Genomic DNA, 19545 nt, shown 5'->3' with positions numbered 1-19545 from the left:
GAACAAAATCCCAAGATACTCCTCCACTTTTTGGTGCAACAACTCATTCTTAACCCGGAGAGGACACTCCACCCTTTTCCAACTGAGAACCATGGTTTAAGAGAACCACCATCTCTAAGACTTATTAGTTTTACCTCATTACCAGCCCTAAACATTTCCTAAACTTCTAAACTGCTTTTAGAATGTGTTCCATGCATGATAGATGCATATTAATCCTTATGAGCCCAGACCCATTTCTTTGTATTATTCCAGTTTCAAAACTAAATCAAATAATGCATTCAATAAGCAGCTTAAAAAAATTTAAGGTTAAAATCTTGATGTAACACATATGACACAACAACAGTTTTATAATTTATAATTCAAAATTTAAGTCTAGAACTAGTTCTATTGAATGTATTGCAAATTTCCCCATTGTGGGCTCAGTAAAGGATTATTTTATCTTAAATAAACATTTTGAACAGAGCTGTAAAAACAAAAAAAGACTTTTAAAAGGAGCTAGTTTTATCTCCGGAACTAATCCAGCACTCATATACTCTGTAAAGGTCAGATGATCGAACACAGATTTTCACACTGTTCTGTGATGCTCTCAGGATGTTCAGTAGATGTCACTAAGTGACTTCATGAGTTAAAATGACTGAGAATGTGCTGTAAGGAACTTTACACAACTTTTTAAGGGTCTTTGATACAGTTTTTTATATATTTTTGGGTTAACAAATAAAATGACAGTGAGCAGACAAAAATAAGTATTGCGTCTGTCTGCGATTAAATTAAAGTCAAAGCAAATGGAAAGAAACACTGTGCTTTTTTCCCTTGCATTTCCATACTGTCCCAACCTTTTCTGAAGTGATTGAATGAGACTTTGGTTTGTTCCTTTGTCCCCTGAAAAAAAAACAGCTTTAACTTGCTTTGTTCCTCGCTGATCCTAAATTCCCATATAAATTGAGTTTCATTCACTCTCTGAACACCAAGTTCGCATTAAGCGTCATTTTCTTTGCTCTAGATGTGCAGTCCTTTGTGTCACTGTAATGTGTGTGTAATTGTGTGTGTTTAGCGGGGAACAGAGCAGAGATTTAAGTGAGGATGCGTCTGAGTGGTGTGGAGGTCTGCCAACTGAACGCAGCTTAGAATCAGAAACAAAGCAGAGCATGGAGAGAAATGAGCAACAGGAGAGAGTCATTTTCACATCATACAGCAGGAAAACACACATGTACAGAACATATATGGTAATAGCATGTGGCAAAATCACAGTCAGTGTGTGTATCAGTGGTATTGGTGTCCTTTTAGCTTTATAAATTTGACAACAACTAAACATCTACAGGGGTTGGACAATGAAACTGAAACACCTCTCATTTTAGTGTTGGAAGTTTCATGGCTAAATTGGAGCAGCCTGGTGGCCAATCTTCATTAATTGCACATTGTACCAGTAAGAGCGTGAAGAGTGTAAAGGTTCAATTAGCAGATTTAGAGCACAGTTTTGCACCAAATATTGCAATGCACACAACATTAAGGGAGACATACCAGAGTTCAAAAGAGGACAAATTGTTGGTGCACGTCTTGCTGGCGCATCTGTGACCAAGACAGCAATTCTTTGTGATGTATCAAGAGCCACGGTATCCAGGGTAATGTCAGCATACCACCAAGAAGAAAGAACCACATCCAACAGGATTAACTGTGGACACTGTAAGAGGAAGCTGTCTGAAAGGGATGTTCGGGTGCTAACCCGGATTGTATCCAAAAAACATAAAACCGCGGCTGCCTAAATCACGGCAGAATTCAATGTGCACCTCAACTCTCCTGTTTCCACCAGAACTGTCCATTGCACCAAAAATCAGGTGTTTCAGTTTCATTGTCCAAACCCTGTATCTTCAAAATTTCCAAAGGAATTTTATTGGTTCATATTTCCTACAAGGTTTTACACTATTGGAAAGCATCTTTTGAAAGCAATTATATGGCTTATTACTGTGATCATGTTATTATTTAAACCTATTCTTTTGCTTTTCTAGTTCAGAAAGACTAGCTTTTTAAATGGATTTTGTTTCATACATTTTCAGTAGATCTGTTTTTGAGAAGAATAGCCAGGATTTCCTGAATGGTTAGAAATAATATAGAAAATAATAGAATTTAATGGTAGGAAAAAGATGAGTCTGGGTCAGAATGACCATGGATTGGAGCTTAAGGACCTGCCCTAAAGGAGTACAATCAGTTTGGTTGGAGATACAAACAGTGCATTTTCTCAGCAGGACTAACATATATAGTTTATACAACCATAATTAAAATATACAGAGAAAATGTAAATCCTTACAACCACCAGACCTGGTGAACCAGCAAAACTGGCTGTTGGATTAGATATTGTATGAAATGTGATTCTTTATTTCTGAGAATTGTTTTTTTTTTTTTTTTTACCGGGGAATGTTACGTTCTGTCTGGACCGGTGGGTTAAGCTGACTCACTCTGCTGTTCTGTTCAGTGTAGTGTTCTTCTGTGTTGTTAAAGAAAACACCGAGGGCCAAAGCACTGTCAGAAAAAAAAACACCTTCCTGTGGATGAATTGAAAAACCTTCACCTCAGATATCATCAGATATAGAACAACCAGGACAAGCATACGTACAATCACTGTCTGAACAAAACTCTTATCTTCAGAAAGAAGAAGGAAAAGTGGTTATAATTGAATGTGTACACATCATTTTAGACGTATTTACTGAGAATGTTTTACACAATGGCATCTAGCTTTTTATTGACACATATACTGTACTATACCGGTGCAGCCAGTATATGTTCTGTTTACGGGTTAAGGAGCTTAAAAAGTGCTTTACTCGCCCATATGAACTGTTTTCAGTTTCAGAGATAACTGTGTAGATTCAGTATTTGCAGCTACTAGACATCAGCAGTTGCACTCTAAGCTGAGTGGAAGGCTTGCGTGAAATAATTAAAGCCAGACGAACACAGTGTGATTTTTTTTTTTTTAGTCGGGTATATGGAGAGCTCACACTGCACGTTTCAATTGTTTGTCATGTACAAACAACACTTGCGATTCATATGTTCACACTGTACACTCCGACTGACACATAGGAGCGACATAGGAGCTCACACTGCACGCCAAACACAGCCCATTACTGCGTGCAAGCGTTAAGAATTTGAGAAAGCACGTAGCTTTGCTAACATGCTAACGTGTGCACTGCTGTGCACTGAAATTCCACATAAAAAGAAGATATGTGGACTCGGCTGATTTGAAGAGGATCGGACAGCACTCGTATAATATTCAATGTATTTATTAGACTCACAGATACCTACTGCGAATTCAGCACGTGAGAAGTATTTGGGAGCGCATCCTGTTTTTTGACTTTTTTTTTCTAGTCTACTGTTTGTCCATTTTACAGAGGGAATTAGAGGTATGCTGCTACTTCACTCGCTATGTGTATTCAGTGCCTTGGATTTTGTCTGCTTGTTAATTACATTGCATTACATTACATTACATTACATTACATTGGCAGACGCTTTTGTCCAAAGTGACTTACAACAGTGAAGTAAAAAAGTAATAGAAGTTAAAGGTAAAAACATATTTAGATAGGGCCTAAGGAGGTCAAAGGGAAATAATGGGATAGAGGAGTGAAGAAGGGGAAGAAGGAAATGAGGTTAGAAGTAGTTAGTTTGTTAGAGGTGTTAAGAGGTGTTAATTAAATATCCAGTATCAATTTGTAAATGGTTGTTTTTGTTCATTTCTTTGTTTTTTTTATATTTCTTTGTTTGGTTTTGTTGCCCAAATGCAGTTTATGTACTTTGGGATCTTTGCCTTTTTTATTTAATTTTATATATTTTTTCATTTTTACCTTTTGAAATTCGTTAGATTATATTTTTGTTAGTATTTTGGGTTTATTAAATATCCAATGTCAGTATGTTTTCCTATTTTATATTATATGTACAGAGGTTGGACAATGAAACTGAAACACCTGGTTTTAGACCACAATAATTTATTGTGGTGACGGACAGTTCTGGTGGAAACAGGAGAGCTGAGGTGCACATTGAATTCTGCCGTGATTTGATCAGCCGTGGTTTTATGTTTTTTGGATACAATCCAGGTTAGCACCCGAACATCCCTTTCAGACAGCTTCCTCTTACAGCGTCCACAGTTAATCCTGTTGGATGTGGTTCGTCCTTCTTGGTGGTATGCTGACATTACCCTGGATACCGTGGCTCTTGATACATCACGAAGACTTGCTGTCTTGGTCACAGATGCAGCAGCAAGATGTCCACCAACAATTTGTACTCTTTTGAACTCTGGTATGTCACCCATAATGTTGTGTGCATTGCAATATTTTGAGCAAAACTGTGCTCTAAATCTGCTAATTGAACCTTCACACTCTACTCTTACTGGTGCAATGTGCGATTAATGAAGATCGGCCACCAGGCTGCTCCAATTTAGCCATAAAGCCTCCCACCCTAAAATGACAGGTGTTTCAGTTTCATTGTCCAACCCCTGTAGATGGAAAACAGGTCCAAAAACAGCAGTTTTTATGGTCCACCAGTGCAAGGCTTTGGGCGTCCATATTTATTCTGTATATTTTAATTAACTGATCTCCAGATAGAAAATTAATTTAACATTTATTTGCTTTGACTTTAAATGTAAGTGCAGGTGTTTCTACTTTTGGACAGTACTGTATTGGTGTGCTCTCTATGGACAATAGTATAGGGATTCTTGCTCATTCATTGTTGCTTTTGTAACAGTCTCTTTTTGTTCTATTTTATTTTAAGAATTAATCATGCTTTTGTTGGAGTAACTGTATCTACAGTTCATTACATGGTTTCTATTAGATTTTAGAGCATTGCTGTGAGGATTTGATTGCATTCTTCTACTAGAGATTTAGTCAGGATGTTTAATAATCACTCCTTCCCAGCTCATCCAGAAGTACTGGCTAGAGCACCATCATTCCAGTGAACAGTTCCTCTGCTCCACAGTTCAGCGCTGGGAGGGCTGTATAATCCTCTCTATAAAAGTTTTGCAGTAAGCAAGGAGGAATGCATTACACCGTCTCATTATCAAGACATCTTTTAATCCTCCACCTAAAAATGCTAATGCTGCTAATACTGAAGGAAAGCTGCAAATGAAAAGGGCTGGTCAGCATTATGCAAATAAGATGCTCACTGGTTCCTCCTCATTTTTCTTCATTGTTCTCCTAGTTGGCTTTTATCTCATGAAGTATTTCTTAAAGCTCTAGTTAAGTAGAATTCAATTTGTCATGCTTCTTAAGCTCACAAGTTGCTTACACTACATGTCCAAATGTTTGTGGACACCACTTCTAATGAATGTGTTCAGCTACTTTAACATGAATCTATTAGCAGCATGTCTAATGCCAGCGGTGGCCTAAAGAAGGGCACTCAAACGCGTCTTAGAGGTCCACTTACGTCCATAGAGAACAAACGAGAGATATAAATCCAATGTATCCTACAATGGACCAAACATGTTCAAAATATTAAAAACACTATACTAGTGCATCTCAAAAAAATTGAATATCATTGAGAAAAGTAACTTTATTTCAGTAACTCTGTTCAAAATGTGAAACTCATATATTATATAGATGTACTAAAAACACAGTGATCTATTTTAAACCTTTATTTATTTTATTGTTGATGATTATACAGTAGAGCCAATGAAAACCCAAAAATCAGTGTCTCAGAAAATTAGAATATTATATAAGACCAATTGGTACTTTTGGAAGTGTGGGCAGTGTGCCAAGTCCTGCTGGAAAATAAAATCCACATCTCTATAAAAGTTGTCAGTAGCAGAGGGAAGCATGAAGTGCTGTAAGATTTTGTGGGAAAACAAAAATGCACTGACTTTAGACTTGATAAAACACAGTGGATCAACACCAGCAGATGACATGTCTCTCCAAACCATCACTGATTGTGGAAACTTTACTCTAGACCTCAAGCAGCTTAGACTGTGTCTCTCCACTCTTCCTCCAGACTCTGCTCCCTTGATTTACAAATGAAATTCTAAATTTACTGATGATCAGTGATGGTTTGGAGAGACATGTCATCTGCTGGTGTTGGTCCACTGTGTTCTATCAAGACCAAAGTCAGTGCTTCCCTTTGCTGACAACTTTTATGAAGATGCAGATTTCATTTTCCAGCAGGAAACAGGTGGACCTGTTTTTCCTGTAAAGCTGCTTTGTGACAACCTTTGTTGTAAAAAGCGCTATGTAAATAAAATTGAATTGAATTGAATAGACAGACAGACAGACAGACAGACAGATAGATAGATAGATAGATAGATAGATAGATAGATAGATAGATAGATAGATAGATAGATAGATAGATAGATAGATAGATAGATAGATAGATAGATAGATAGCATTGAGCTGTGGAGCAGTGGAACTGTGTTCTTTGGAATGATGGTCCTCCATGCGATGCTTTTGGGATGTGTTGGAGAGTTGGGAAAGATGAAGTAGGGTGGTGATCATCCATCATCCTGACCTCACTAAACCTCTGTCACTGAATGCAATCAAAGCCTCACAGCAGTTCTTCAACATCTAGTGTAAAGCCATCCCTAGACAGTGACCTTATTTACACCAGGTCACTTCATGTGAGTAGTATCTGGATTGTATTGTGATAGGATTTTACACTTTAGTCTTACTGAAGTCAGACTGAAGTCTGAATGCTGTGTGGGATGGAATATGTAAATTAGAACATTGCACAATGATTGATTAGTGTGTCAGTTATACCGGGAGGAGCTTAGCTCGTTGAATGATTAAATATTGAAGAGATAGATGCTGTAATGTAGTTTAAATGTGTCTTGGATGTATTGTGTTTATATGTGCATTTTTATGTGGATTGGTGTTTTCCAAATATATCCTAATACTCCTAATACCTACTTTTTTATTGTTTTAATTGTTTTAATTGTTTTTTTTCCACACTGTTTATTTTGTATTATTTACCCTATATATATTTAATTATTTGTGGGGTTTTTTTTTACTGCTTATGGTTATATTTGGAAGAACTTTTTGATTTTGTTTTTCTGCTATCTAGTTTTATATCAAATAATTAAAATTATAGCCCACATATTAAATCTTAAATTCATACTTGCTGTTGTCAATCCCATCTTAAGTAAAGCTAAATTGAAGTGACCAGGTGTAAACAGGTTCAGTTACTCATACAAAAGCAGGATGAAATCTTTCTAATACGCTTGATTTCAAAGAAAACTAAATGAGCAGGTGTCCCAATACTTTTGTCCATGTGGTGTTTTGGCAGCGGAATTTTGAAAAGGAAAAGATGAGAAAACCCCAAACAGTGAAGCATTAACCCTGAAAGGTCATCTTAGCAGTGGTGCGCTTTTTGAAGGGCAGGGACAAAAAATAAAAGGGCAACTTCTGTCATGCCTGCTTCTAAAAACCTGGAATGCACCGCATATGACAAAATAATCTGGCATGACACTTCTCCATTATAGGAGAACCTAACCTGGGACTGCAAACCCAAAATTTACCTCAACAATAAACAGAATAAAGAATAAAATAACATTGCTGTTCCCTTGTGAGCAGCTGCTGTACCTTTACAGCGTGAGGGTGCAGGTCAGTATCCTCTGCTGAGACACAAAGATACAACCGCTGTTAAAATACAAACGAGCCAAAGTCAGAGCTCACTTGGCTCTTAAAGGCAATGGCAGGTGAAATGCTGATTGGTTTATTTGACGTTATGTCCAAAACACACCCATGATTAATTGGATAATTAGTACATGCCTTATGCACATTTTGAGCCACATGAGGCATATTGTTTTTGCTCCATCACATTACTAAAGACACTGTTTCCATCTGTGTGATCCATGGTTGACTGGGGTGCTATAGATCACTAAATTAGGGTCCTCTATTTAATAGGAGTGGCTCAGAAGGCGCCTTTTACTGCTGGAGGGTCAGCAGACAGGTGGCCACTAATTAAAAGAAATGATCAAATGTTTCTGATGTAGAGAAACATTAAAGTGGGCACTCAATCATACTTTTTATACTATTAGATAGTTCTAGTCCTAATCTTTATCTCTTTTTTGACTATCTTTTGCCACAGGATATTTTAGTCATTGGCGTAGGATCCAGAGGGGGTATGATAAAAAATAATATCAGAAATAGGTGGATTTGTCCCCCACACAGAAAAAGCAGAAATTGTTTAAAAAAAAAACTTTAATTTTGAAAGCACACTGAAATCTGCACCCCCTCCATGAAAAGCACCTCCTATCAGGAGCATGTTTCTAATTAAAGTTAGCTAAAGCAATTATCACCGCATTTATCAAGAGGACGGTGCGTACGTGCTTCCGAGAGGAGGTGCTTTTCATGGCGGGGGTACAGATTTCGGCATTACTATGGTGCCGAATTCAGCACCCCCACCAGGAAAAGCACCCTCTCTCAGGAAAGACTGCAGGTGACGTTTATTTTTCCTTATTTCTTACGGTAGGGGGTGCTTTTCCTGACTGGGGTGCTGAATTCGGCACAACACCGGCTTTACACCGAGGTCAGTAATGAGAGCAATGAATCGCAACAATAAAAATATCCTGCAATAAAAATGGCTTTTGGGTAATGTCTTGTTCTGCTGCCAATAATACACATTATAGCCCTCCCTCTTGTGTTTCTCATGTATTACTAGTACAGAAAAAAAATATTAAGTCACTATAGGGTGGGCTTTGATTAATTTCAGCAAATGTGTCACCTCCCAATGTCAAACCTGCTCTTATACCTTTGAATTTAGTAATGCTTCACCCCATCTGCACCAGATGGGGTGATTTTGGCTCACAACACATATAAACTGGATTAGTTTGGACTGGTACACTGGATTTAGCAGATATGTGGATCAACTGGAGACCCAGAGTACCAGTTTCAGAACTACTTTCCCAGCTAAATTCATATAAATCTACTTTCTGAGGATTCTGTGGATTGTTACATTTTACAGCATTCCCAGTAGCTTCAGTGTCACAGATAGGACCAGCCAATTCTGACATTCACTGATGTCTACTGTCTACTAAGGTCTGAAAGCCTGTGATTAATATGGATCCATTTTTTTTTTACATAAAGCACTGTAAATTGATTATTATGTGGGTTATGGTCACTGCCTCGCTGTGAAGCTCCTCTCAGAAGGGGAAGAGAGCCGAGGCCCCAGTGTGAGCTCACCCGTCACAGGAGGCTTATCTGCTCTCCTGTAGGATATCTCGCCTCGGTCTCGTTAACCCGAGGCACTAATGTAGTGGAATCATCTGTAATTGATCTAATTGATTCTTCACTGCCCAATTTTGTTCTTGTCACTCCTAATGCAGCAGTGATGAACACCCCAGAGAGAGAAAGAGAGACACACAGACAGAGCGAGAGAAAGAGAAAGAGAGAGCAATATAATAATTCTGTATGACAAAGGCAGGAGCGAGACACTGATCAGAACAATACCCCAGCACTAACTCAGCACACTGTGACATGACTGACTCTCAGACGCAGCTTTGAATGACACCACAATGAAGTATGTATTTACAAACAATTGCAGAAGGCTTTTCTAATGAATGAACACAGCTACTTCAAACTGAACATGTGCAAATGCATACAAAGCTAATCTAGTCCTTGTAGAGAAGGATTGAGAATTGCCAATAGAAGACGACTTTGGAAGAGATAAACATCAACCATATACAGGGGTTGGACAATGAAAGTGAAACACCTGTCATTTTAGTGTGGGAGATTTCATGGCTAAATTGGAGCAGCCTGGTGGCCAATCTTCATTAATTGCACATTGTACCAGTAAGATCAGAGTGTGAAGGTTTAATCAGCAGGGTAAAAGCACAGTTTTGCTCAAAATATTGCAATGCACACAACATTATGGGTGACATACCAGAGTTCAAAAGAGGACAAATTGTTGGTGCACGTCTTGCTGGCGCATCTGTGACCAAGACAGCAAGTCTTTGTGATGTATCAAGAGTCACGGTATCCAGGATAATGTCAGCATACCACCAAGAAGGACGAACCACATCCAACAGGATTAACTGTGGATGCTGTAAGAGGAAGCTGTCTGAAAGGGATGTTCGGGTGCTAACCCGGATTGTATCCAAAAAACATAAAACCACGGCTGCTCAAATCACAGCAAAATTCAATGTGCAACTCAACTCTCCTGTTTCCACCAGAACTGTCCGTCAGGACAATAATGCTGCTAGGTGGGTCGTAATAATGTTATTTGCGTGGTGTTAGAGGTGGCTCATGGTTGTATGATGATGACTGAGTCTGAGCTTATGTGAGTGAGTAAGATGAGCTAAGAACAGAACTGCCTCGGCTGTTTGCACTAATGGATCCAGCTATAGCCATCGCCACACAACCAGACAGATGGCTGCTGGTGGAGTTCAGGGGAGGGGGCTCTGTGTACGCGAGTGGCTGTTATGCGTCTGTGTGGGTGTGTTGGAGGAGTAGGGGAGTGGGAGGAAGAGACCACCCTTGCAATACAATACTATCTCTCTCTTTCTCTCTCTCTCTCTCTCTTTACTCTAACTAAATGCAGCTCACTCTCACAGTGTAATAATTTTCAGTAGACAGCAGTCTTTAACCTCAGCTTTGCTCACTGTTAGTGAGAGAGCGGGGTGAACGTCCTCATATTTCTGCTCCTCTTTTTAATAGCCTAAAAGGGATGATATTAGCATTTTATCCAATCTCTTAATGCAGTAATGCAGGCTGCTATGGAGTAGTGCAGTGGGACTAGGAAAACTCCCACCTGTGCATTTTTTTTACTCTATTCTCTTTCTCCCCAGCATACCTTTTATCCTGATTGGCTTGTCCGCAGAACAACAGGAGGACTGTGGTGTTTTTGTTATGTTTTTTATTATTTTTTATTCTCTACATCTATTTTGCTCTCTACATTTCTGTTCTGGACAACTCAGGCAGGGTGCCTAAAGAGTGTACTGGTACCCACTGAGGCCTGCTGGTCCTGGCCAGCCAGGGCTCCCCTGCTTGGGCATGGTGCTGGATTCTGACCTGGGCCTCCTCTTCTCTCTCCTCCCTAGTGATTACATCATTGAGGAGAAGGATGCCGTGCTGCAGAAGAAAGAGAACGAAGGTTTCGGCTTTGTCCTGCGAGGAGCTAAAGGTAAGCCTGCCCGTCTGAAACCGCTCATCAACCACACAATGACTTGACCTGAATAACAGCACTATTCACCTGGCAGTAGAGGAACAATGCAGTTACAGCCCCATTCACAGTGCAGGAGAATAGAGCGCTGTGAAGTCCTGACCATGGAAGCCACTTGAATCTATTCTGTGATCTGCGATAGAGTGATAGAGTGAGGGTCAGTCAGCCAAGACTTTGAAGGACATGTTCATAGTTTATAATATCTGTGCTTTGAACTGCAGTCAAACTAATTGCTGCATTGGTCTGTTCTCATAGGGTCTGTGTAATGTGAAACAGTTTAATGTTATTAAAAGATTTAAAGCTAAACCCAAAAATAGATAATTGGTGGTAAAAAAAAAAAAAAACTACTGAAAAAAGAGTTTATTTGTTGAAATTAGATTTAATTCTGCTCCTTAAATTCAAACATTAAGGATGATTATTTATTGGCACTAATCAATGCATTTATTTTGCCAATTTCTCACCATTTAGTACATTTCTTTTTGAAGAAAATCCAATTTAAAATTGCTATTTTAAATATTTAGTGAACACTTGACCTTTTTAATACCGTGCAAATATTTTTTTTCCCCGAATTTCAGAAATGGGAAAACAGAAATGAGTTATGAGTTATACAGGAGTTTCAGTTTAGTTCTCCAGCACAGAGACATGAGCAGTATTAGCATTAGCCACTAACCCACTAAGTGCTAGCTCTTTCACCGTTCAAAGGTATTATCAGCCTGTAGCCTGCTGCTAACCCTGGCTAGCACTGCTGGAGCAGCATTAGCAATAGCTGCTAAGTGCTAGCTCTTTCGCCATTCAGAGGTGAGTATATCGAACTGTAGCCTGCATATTTAGCAAGCGGTTAGCCCCTAATTATAATGAAAATGCTGCTGCATTTAGTGAAAATGTGGAAATCTTAGCTTGCTATAAATAAACAGAAGCACTTTACTCACCCAAATAAACAGTTTGCAGAAGGGGTAGATTAATATCCAATGATCATTTGCATTTTTTTTTTTTTTTAGGAATAAAAGTCTTTTTTACTTAGCTTAGCTTTACTTAACTTAGTTACCTCTCCTACCATCGCCCAGCAGTGAGACCTGCTGAATTAGAAGGAAAATATGGCAACTCCCCTGTTTCTTACTAGTGTTGCATAATGCGCCTTATAATCAAATGCAACTAATGTTTGAAAATAGACCAGAAAAAAAATGTTTAATAATAGTGTGCCTTATAATCTGATGCACCTTATAGTACGAAAAATAAGGTAAATTATGAAATTATGAAATTCTATTTATTCTTTACTATACCAAATGGAAAAATAAAAGTAATATATCTCTTATTTTTTGATGCATAACCACAATAAGTGACTAGAATGAGAGTAGACTATAGCAGAAGATGGCCAAAGACTGTTGCAAATCATGAGGGAACATTTTTAATCCATTCAATAGATCAAGAACCCCATTAAAGCTGTAAGTAAAGACGTGTCAAAGACAGCCATAAAGAGAAGAATGACCTCTACATGACAACAGAGGAACTAGCACAGGCCATAAACTATGGCTAAGCTCCAAGAACAGAAAGGCCAAGATCCAGTTTGTCAAAAAGAACATAAAAATGCCTGTAGAGATCTGAAGCAAAGCCCTGTGTGCAGATGAGATGAGGAAGATTAACCTGCTCCACTATGATGGATCATGAATCTGTTCATGATCCAAAGCAAAGCACTCCATCCTGTAAAACACTGTGGCAGGAGTGTGCCTGACTGCCAGTGGATTGTGACTGGGAGCCATATGGCACTTCACCTATCAACAGGACAGTCACCCAAAAGACACACTGTAAATGTAGCCAAAGAAGGTGTGTTTTGGTAGGAAATTGAAAACACTTCAATCAAATCAATTAAACTGAGCATCATTACACCAAACACAAGACTGAAGGAACTTAAAATACGTAATTTAGTAGAGCCAGGAATATGCCCAGTGTCTGTAGATGACAGATTTGGTTACCAACAAGTACTTTACCTGTAAATTCCATTTGAGACTGAGATGCTTTGGGGCTCTAGGTGGTTTGGCAAACTAAGCTGCTGAAACTGTGGCCTGAGAATCAAAAGCTCAAAACCTGGGTCATGCTTCTTCGTCATCAGCAGCCAGAGCCTGAACGGGAACAACTGTCTGTTCTTTTCCTGGGTGTGTAGATGACACTCTTTCACCTCATCACTCAAATTGAAATGCTGGTCTTCACAGGCATCAATAGTGCTATTCTAATCTTAAGTGTACCTCAGTACTGCTATTCTAATCATAGATCTACAGCATGCAGCAAATATTTTTGCATTACAATCCATTAAAATGAATTGCTACATTATGCTACCATTGCATAGTTGGCTAAATGCAGATAAATTGTATTGTGTTTATTGTATATTGTTTAGCTAATGTAACAAGAAATTAAAGCCAATATCCTGCAAGATTCTTCCCATTTAAGCACTGTTCTGTGCAGTATTTGTGTGTGTGCATGTTTTTACAGTGTACATGTAAAAATGTACATGTCATGCTTATATGTAATTTCAGCATGTTTGAACCAGGTTATTGGCTCAGAAAGGAAACAGATTTCTTCACACTACAGAGTGACATTTTACAGCTGTCTTCTAAGACTCCCGGGACTCAGCATTCCCACAGGAAGAATATAATGTAATAAAGTGCACAGCAGAATTGTGCAGATGTACCCAGGACAGGAATGGCTTAGCTAGCAGGAAAAATGGAATATACTATATAAGGTTGTAGATCAAATCAAAAACTTTTTATCACTTGTTACAATTTCTGAGCTACTGTCTTGCCATATAATATCAATTTAAATGTTTACAAACATAAATGTCCTAGAGAAGAGCCATTTCATTTGGGGAAAGCATTGCTAGCATGGCTAAAATAAATTCAAGATTAGAAGAGCACTACTGACGTAAGTGTGTTATTATGTCTGCTGGGATGTTCAGTATTCAATAAATCAAACCAAGCTGTACTGCTTGAATTTTTTTGCACAAGGAGTAAAGGCATAAAGTTATTCAAAAGCAGTGTGTAAGACTGGTGGAGGAGAGCATGCTAAGATGCATGAAAACTGTGACTAAAAACCAGGGTTATTCCACCAAATATTGATTTCTGAACTCTTAAAACTTTATGAATATGAACTTGTTTTCAATTTGCATTATTTGAGGTCTGAAAGCTCTGCATCTATTTTATTTCAGCTATTTCACATTTTCTGCAAATAAATGCGCTAAATAACAATATTTTTATTGGGAATTTGGGAGAAATGTTGTCTTTAGTTTATAGAATAAAACAACAAAGTGTCACAATTCATATATGAAGAACCATATAAAAGTTTCCTTCATAAAGAAAAAACATGTAACCAGGGAAAGTTTTATATATTTTATCAATACCTTTTTCTTAAAAACACTTAAAAAAAAACACTTTTTGAAGAGTTAAGAGATGTTCAAACAGAGAAAATGTGCACAGTGATGGTTGACTTTTTGGCTTTTGAGCACAAATAGGAAGGATGATCCCCCAGTAGGGATTGTGAAGATGAATCCAAGCTTGGAATTCACATCTATCAGTTCAACAATAGTTACCAAGGGTTTATTCACACCAGTATTAATATGCATACATAAAAAATCGAATTAAAAGATTATTTAAGATGCTTCAGAAATGAAGCAGCTCAAACCTGAGAGGAAAACTCAAAGAGATCTTCTGTAGGGAAGAGCATCAAGCATTCTCAAGCTGTGAGCAACAGTGAGACTATTGCTGAGTTGAGTGAGTATAGCTGTAAGTTGAGATTGAGTTTAAGTAATTTATGTTTTGCCTAACCAGTGTCATTTTGAAACATGGGAGATTTTAAGTAGGTATTAGATTAAATCAAAAATAAGTCTTTGAAAATCCAGACTACTTTATATAAAACAATGGTTAATTTATTTTAGGTCATATTACAGTGTTTTTGCTCAAACATTACTAAGTTACCAAGGGTTTATTCACACCAGTATTAATATGCATACATAAAAATTGAATTAAAAGATTATTTAAGATGCTTCAGAGATGAAGCAGCTCAAACCTGAGAGGAAAACTCAAAGAGATCTTCTGTAGGGAAGAGCATCAAGCATTCTGAAGCTGAGGATCTGAAGACTTTGTGGCTTTTATGTGTTTGGTCACACTGGGAGGTGACACCATTGTTGTGTCTCACCCAACGTGAATTTTACTTTGACCTCAGATAACCACCAGCAGGGGCAGGGACTGCATGTGTATGTAGATGTGTATGCCCAGTTTTTAGGGTGGCACCATCCTGGGTAGGAGGTATGAGCTCTCACTCACTCACTCACTTCCATATAAAAACAATGTCTCTCTCTCTCTGTCTCCATCTCTATGTCACTCTGACTTTGTGTCTCAAGACAAAGGACATAATTTGCAGCTAGACTCGACGAGCGATTCCCTCAGACAGCTATCTATTCCCTTAGCCTCCGACAGCTAACGACTCCCTTAGACTGCCCCGTCTTAATTATAATCAACACAGCCCGGCTCCACCAAGCCTCAGCAATGCCCCAAACATCAGGACCATTGCCATAGCAACATGAACATAGCAACACGAATGTAGTTGTGTGTGTGTGTACACTAGACCCCACGAGGCTGCTGCGCTCAGAGTAGCCTTGAACATCTCTTTTGTTTGTCTGTGTGTGTGTGTGTGTGTGTGTGTGTAAATGTGTAAATGTGCACATGTGTGTGTGTATGTACGTAGCGGAGACACCCATCGAGGAGTTTACCCCCACGCCTGCCTTCCCTGCATTGCAGTACCTGGAGTCTGTCGATGTGGAGGGCGTGGCCTGGAGGGCGGGGCTAAGGACAGGGGACTTTCTCATCGAGGTATGTTTGTCTCATGAGTTGTTTCTCCATCGTTTTGTCAATGTATCTTTTTTTTGTATACATTCATTATTTCCTGTTATATATTTTCTGCTTTTTAAGTGTGATTAACACACTTGCTATTGTCTAAAGAAATGTGATACCTGCTTGTTAATAGTTTATTTTTTTTTTCTGAAATGACTGGTTTTGAAAAAGAAGTAGGATTTTTTTTTTGTAACTGTCTGTATTGTTCAGGAAAGACATTTTATTACAAGATTTTGGAGCAATTTTGTAAAGATTTGATTGCATTTAGCCAGAGGATTCAGCATTTAAGGCTCCCCAACTTCACAACTTTAGATGTGTGTGTTCAGAGAGTCCTTTTTAAGTGTAAATATATATTTCCCAATTGGGTTAAGTCAGTTTTTTATTTTCTATATTTTATTCGACAACTTTTTTCACATTGAAATAGTAAAGAAAATCTTTTTTAATTTAGACAAGATATGTATGTGCAAGTAGCTGAATGCATTCATTAAAAGTAATGTACGCAATCTTAATTTGGAGAAATAGAGTAATGTAGTAATGATTCTTGGCATGTTTATGTGATTATATCATTCTTAGGTGAACGGGGTGAACGTAGTAAAGGTGGGCCATAAGCAAGTAGTCTCCCTCATCCGGCAAGGCGGGAACAGGCTGCTGATGAAGGTGGTGTCCGTCACACGCAAACCCGAGTCTGAGGACGTGGTCAGGAAAAAGGGTAAGACTCCCCAGGTGTTTATAAACTGAAGCACGGGTCTGATAAATATCATCTCCTGTTGGGTGAAGTGCTTCTGAACAGCCCTCTGCGTCGTCTTTTCCAGAGATAAGGTGAATCGGTGATTCTTTGAATCTGTGTGAGTTTTTTATAAGCAGTGCTGAGTATGTCGGCCGGGCGGGACTACTGTGGTAGTGTGCCTGCATTGGGTCAGAAATGCTCTACAATCTGAAGTTGCTAGGAAACCAGGCTTTGATGTCATGTATGTGTCTTTGGCAGGGAAGAAGCATCTGTAGAGCTGACTTAGTCTTAAAAAGGGGCAATAAAAAGTAAGTGAGACTATTGCTGGGATAAGTGAATATAGCTATAAGTTAAGGTTTATGCTTTGGCTAACCAGTCTCATTTTGAAACATGGGAGATTTAAGGGGGTATTAATATTAATTAATATCTATCTTAATATGTGAAAATCTACAATACTTAATACAAAACAATGGTATTTTAGGTCATATTACAGTGTTTGCTCAAACATTAGAATTGTTTTAAGCAGCAGTAGCAGTGGGCTCCTTATAGACACAGGACTGTGTGAAGACCAAGTTCACAAGGGGATTTCAGTCCCTCATTTTCTCAGCGTTCAATTAAAAAAAAAAAAATTCAACCTGGCTGTTAGCAATCATGAATAAACTGCTCCAGACCAGTGGCGACCAGCCACTGTCTCCGCATTCCACATTTCAAAATAAAAGTTCTCTGCAGGGTTTTGTATTTGTAATTGCGTGGGCCACCCCTGTAAAATATGTGGTATGGAAAAAGAAAAGAAAGACAAAAAATGTTTAAGTTATTTAATTTATCCAAAATAAATGAAGATCCATGAAAAAAAACACCTTATTAACCTCTAATATACACACTGCTCTTCACTTCCTCTCTCTGTCCCTCTTTACTTGCTCTCTCACTCTCTCAGAGCCAAACTGTGCATCTACACTTTATTGTGAAGCCAAGATATTAAAAGAAAACGCCTCATTACACTACAGGAGTGATTGAAAATGGGATGGAGTAGCGGTTTTATTTCCTCTCTCTCTTCATTGATGGGACCATATCTGCACAATAATCTATTCTGTATCCATGTAAACCATGCTGCTGCCTTCTCTCTGCAACTCCCACACAGTCCTGACCCCTCGCTCACCCTCGCGTGTGTTTGTGCCGCCGTGCAGAACAGCACAAGGCGTAATGTTACCTGCTGCAGGAGATTTTAGGCAGATCTGACTGTACAGTTTTTTATTTTTTATTTTATTGCAGTGTACTCGTGATGGATGATTAATACTGTGATTCATTTTGTTTTTATGTGTTTGCATGACCATGTCTGGGCTATTGGAACGACAGTGAGGCTGACCTGTTTAAGGTCTATTTGGAATGAATAAATTAAAGTCAGTGTACTTCCTGCAGAGAGTCCAGAGAGCTTTATTCCTGTTATAAAGCTGAAATATGTGAGAATAGATCACGTCGTGTAACTTGAGCAGCTCAAAGCCTCCAGCCCCTCCCCTGCAATAATGATGTGTGTGTGTTGGTTTGTGTTGGTGTGTGTGTAGGTGTGTGGTGTGGGTGTGTAGCTGCATTATTACAAAACTTGCAGACTGCAGCTCGAGGAAGCTCGGGCGTCTCGTATATTAGTTTATCAGTGTTGTAATCACATGCACAAGCTCTCTATGAGCAAAGTAACGTATACATGTTCTAATTACTGTTATGTCAAGTTCTCTCTCTCTCTCTTTCTCTCTCTCTCTCCCTCTATCTTTCTCTCTATGTCTGTCTCTCTCTCTCTCAGACACACACAGTGTTTCTCACAGTTTAGCTGCATCAACCCAGGCCTTGCTCCTGCCTGAGTTTCCATGGTTACTACAATGAACCTTTGAATTTAGCATTGCATTGAGTCTTGGTATTCCTCTCTCTCTCTCTCTCTCTCTCTCTCTCTCTCTCTCTCTTCTTTTACTTCTTCTCTCTTAGTTTTCCTCCCTTCTTTGTTTCTTTTCTTTCCTCTATCTTCTTCTTTCCTATCCTCCCTCTTACTCTTCCCATACTTCTCTCTTTCTCTGTAACTTCTTTCTCCTTATGCCACTCTCTCACCCCTCCCTTACTTCTCTCTCTTTTTTAGCTCTCGCTCTCTTTCCCTCCCTTCACCTACCTCACTCTCTCTCTTTCTCTCTCTCCTACATCTCTCCTCTTACTTTTCTCTCTTTCGCTCTCTCCCTAACTCTCTCACTTTCCCTCCCCTCCCTCTTAGTTCTCTTATATCTCTCTCCTACTGCCTTTCTTCTACTCTTCTCTTGTACTTTTCTCTCTCTCTCCCCTCTCTTCGTTCTCTCTCTCTCTCCTCTCTTACTTCTCTCTCTCTTACTTCTCTCTCTGTCTCTCTCTCTCTCTGTGTGTGTCAGAGCGAGGAGTGAGGACTTTTGGGGCGGATATCAGTGTGAGAGAATAGCAGAAGCATCTGATCCTCTGCAACTCTCTATATCGGCTTTCTTGTCGTTCCTCTGCCTCCCTCCCTCGCTCTCTCTCTCTTTTTCTCTGGTCTCGGCAGGGCTGTGTGTAGCTTGTGTGTGTTTCGCAGCATTAGCTCAGCTCGCCGGCAGGATTAAAGGTGCCTCGGACTTTGAGAAACGGACGCCCGTCTGAGGGTCCAGGAGGAAGGAGGGAGTGGAGAGAGAAGAGGAGTGAGGCATGGAGAGAGAGACGGGATGTAGAAAAGAGGAGTGTGTGTGTCGTCGGAATGCCACAGACAGAGAGGCAGTGCACGGGAGGGCTGTCGGTCGGACACATGCGGCCTAGCTGAGTGACCTGTCGTCTGTGTGTGTG

General features: G+C 39.2%; 1 protein-coding gene across 4 annotated transcripts in view; it reads left to right on the top strand.

The window, feature by feature from the left end:
• The window catches only part of shank3a (SH3 and multiple ankyrin repeat domains 3a), a 475306-nt gene that overhangs the window by 434444 nt on the left and 21317 nt on the right, over positions 1 to 19545 (top strand). For all 4 annotated transcript variants that reach the window (XM_049483671.1, XM_049483669.1, XM_049483670.1 and 1 more), the window contains 3 exons: positions 11000 to 11082; positions 15853 to 15977; positions 16572 to 16707. In XM_049483671.1, coding sequence (XP_049339628.1) covers positions 11000 to 11082; positions 15853 to 15977; positions 16572 to 16707 — 344 coding nt within the window. The remainder of the gene's footprint in view (positions 1 to 10999; positions 11083 to 15852; positions 15978 to 16571; positions 16708 to 19545) is intronic.

The sequence above is a fragment of the Astyanax mexicanus genome, chromosome 9 (assembly GCF_023375975.1).
Source record: "Astyanax mexicanus isolate ESR-SI-001 chromosome 9, AstMex3_surface, whole genome shotgun sequence".
In the NCBI taxonomy this organism is placed as follows: domain Eukaryota; kingdom Metazoa; phylum Chordata; class Actinopteri; order Characiformes; family Acestrorhamphidae; genus Astyanax; species Astyanax mexicanus.
This window is presented reverse-complemented; position numbering and strand designations above follow the sequence as displayed.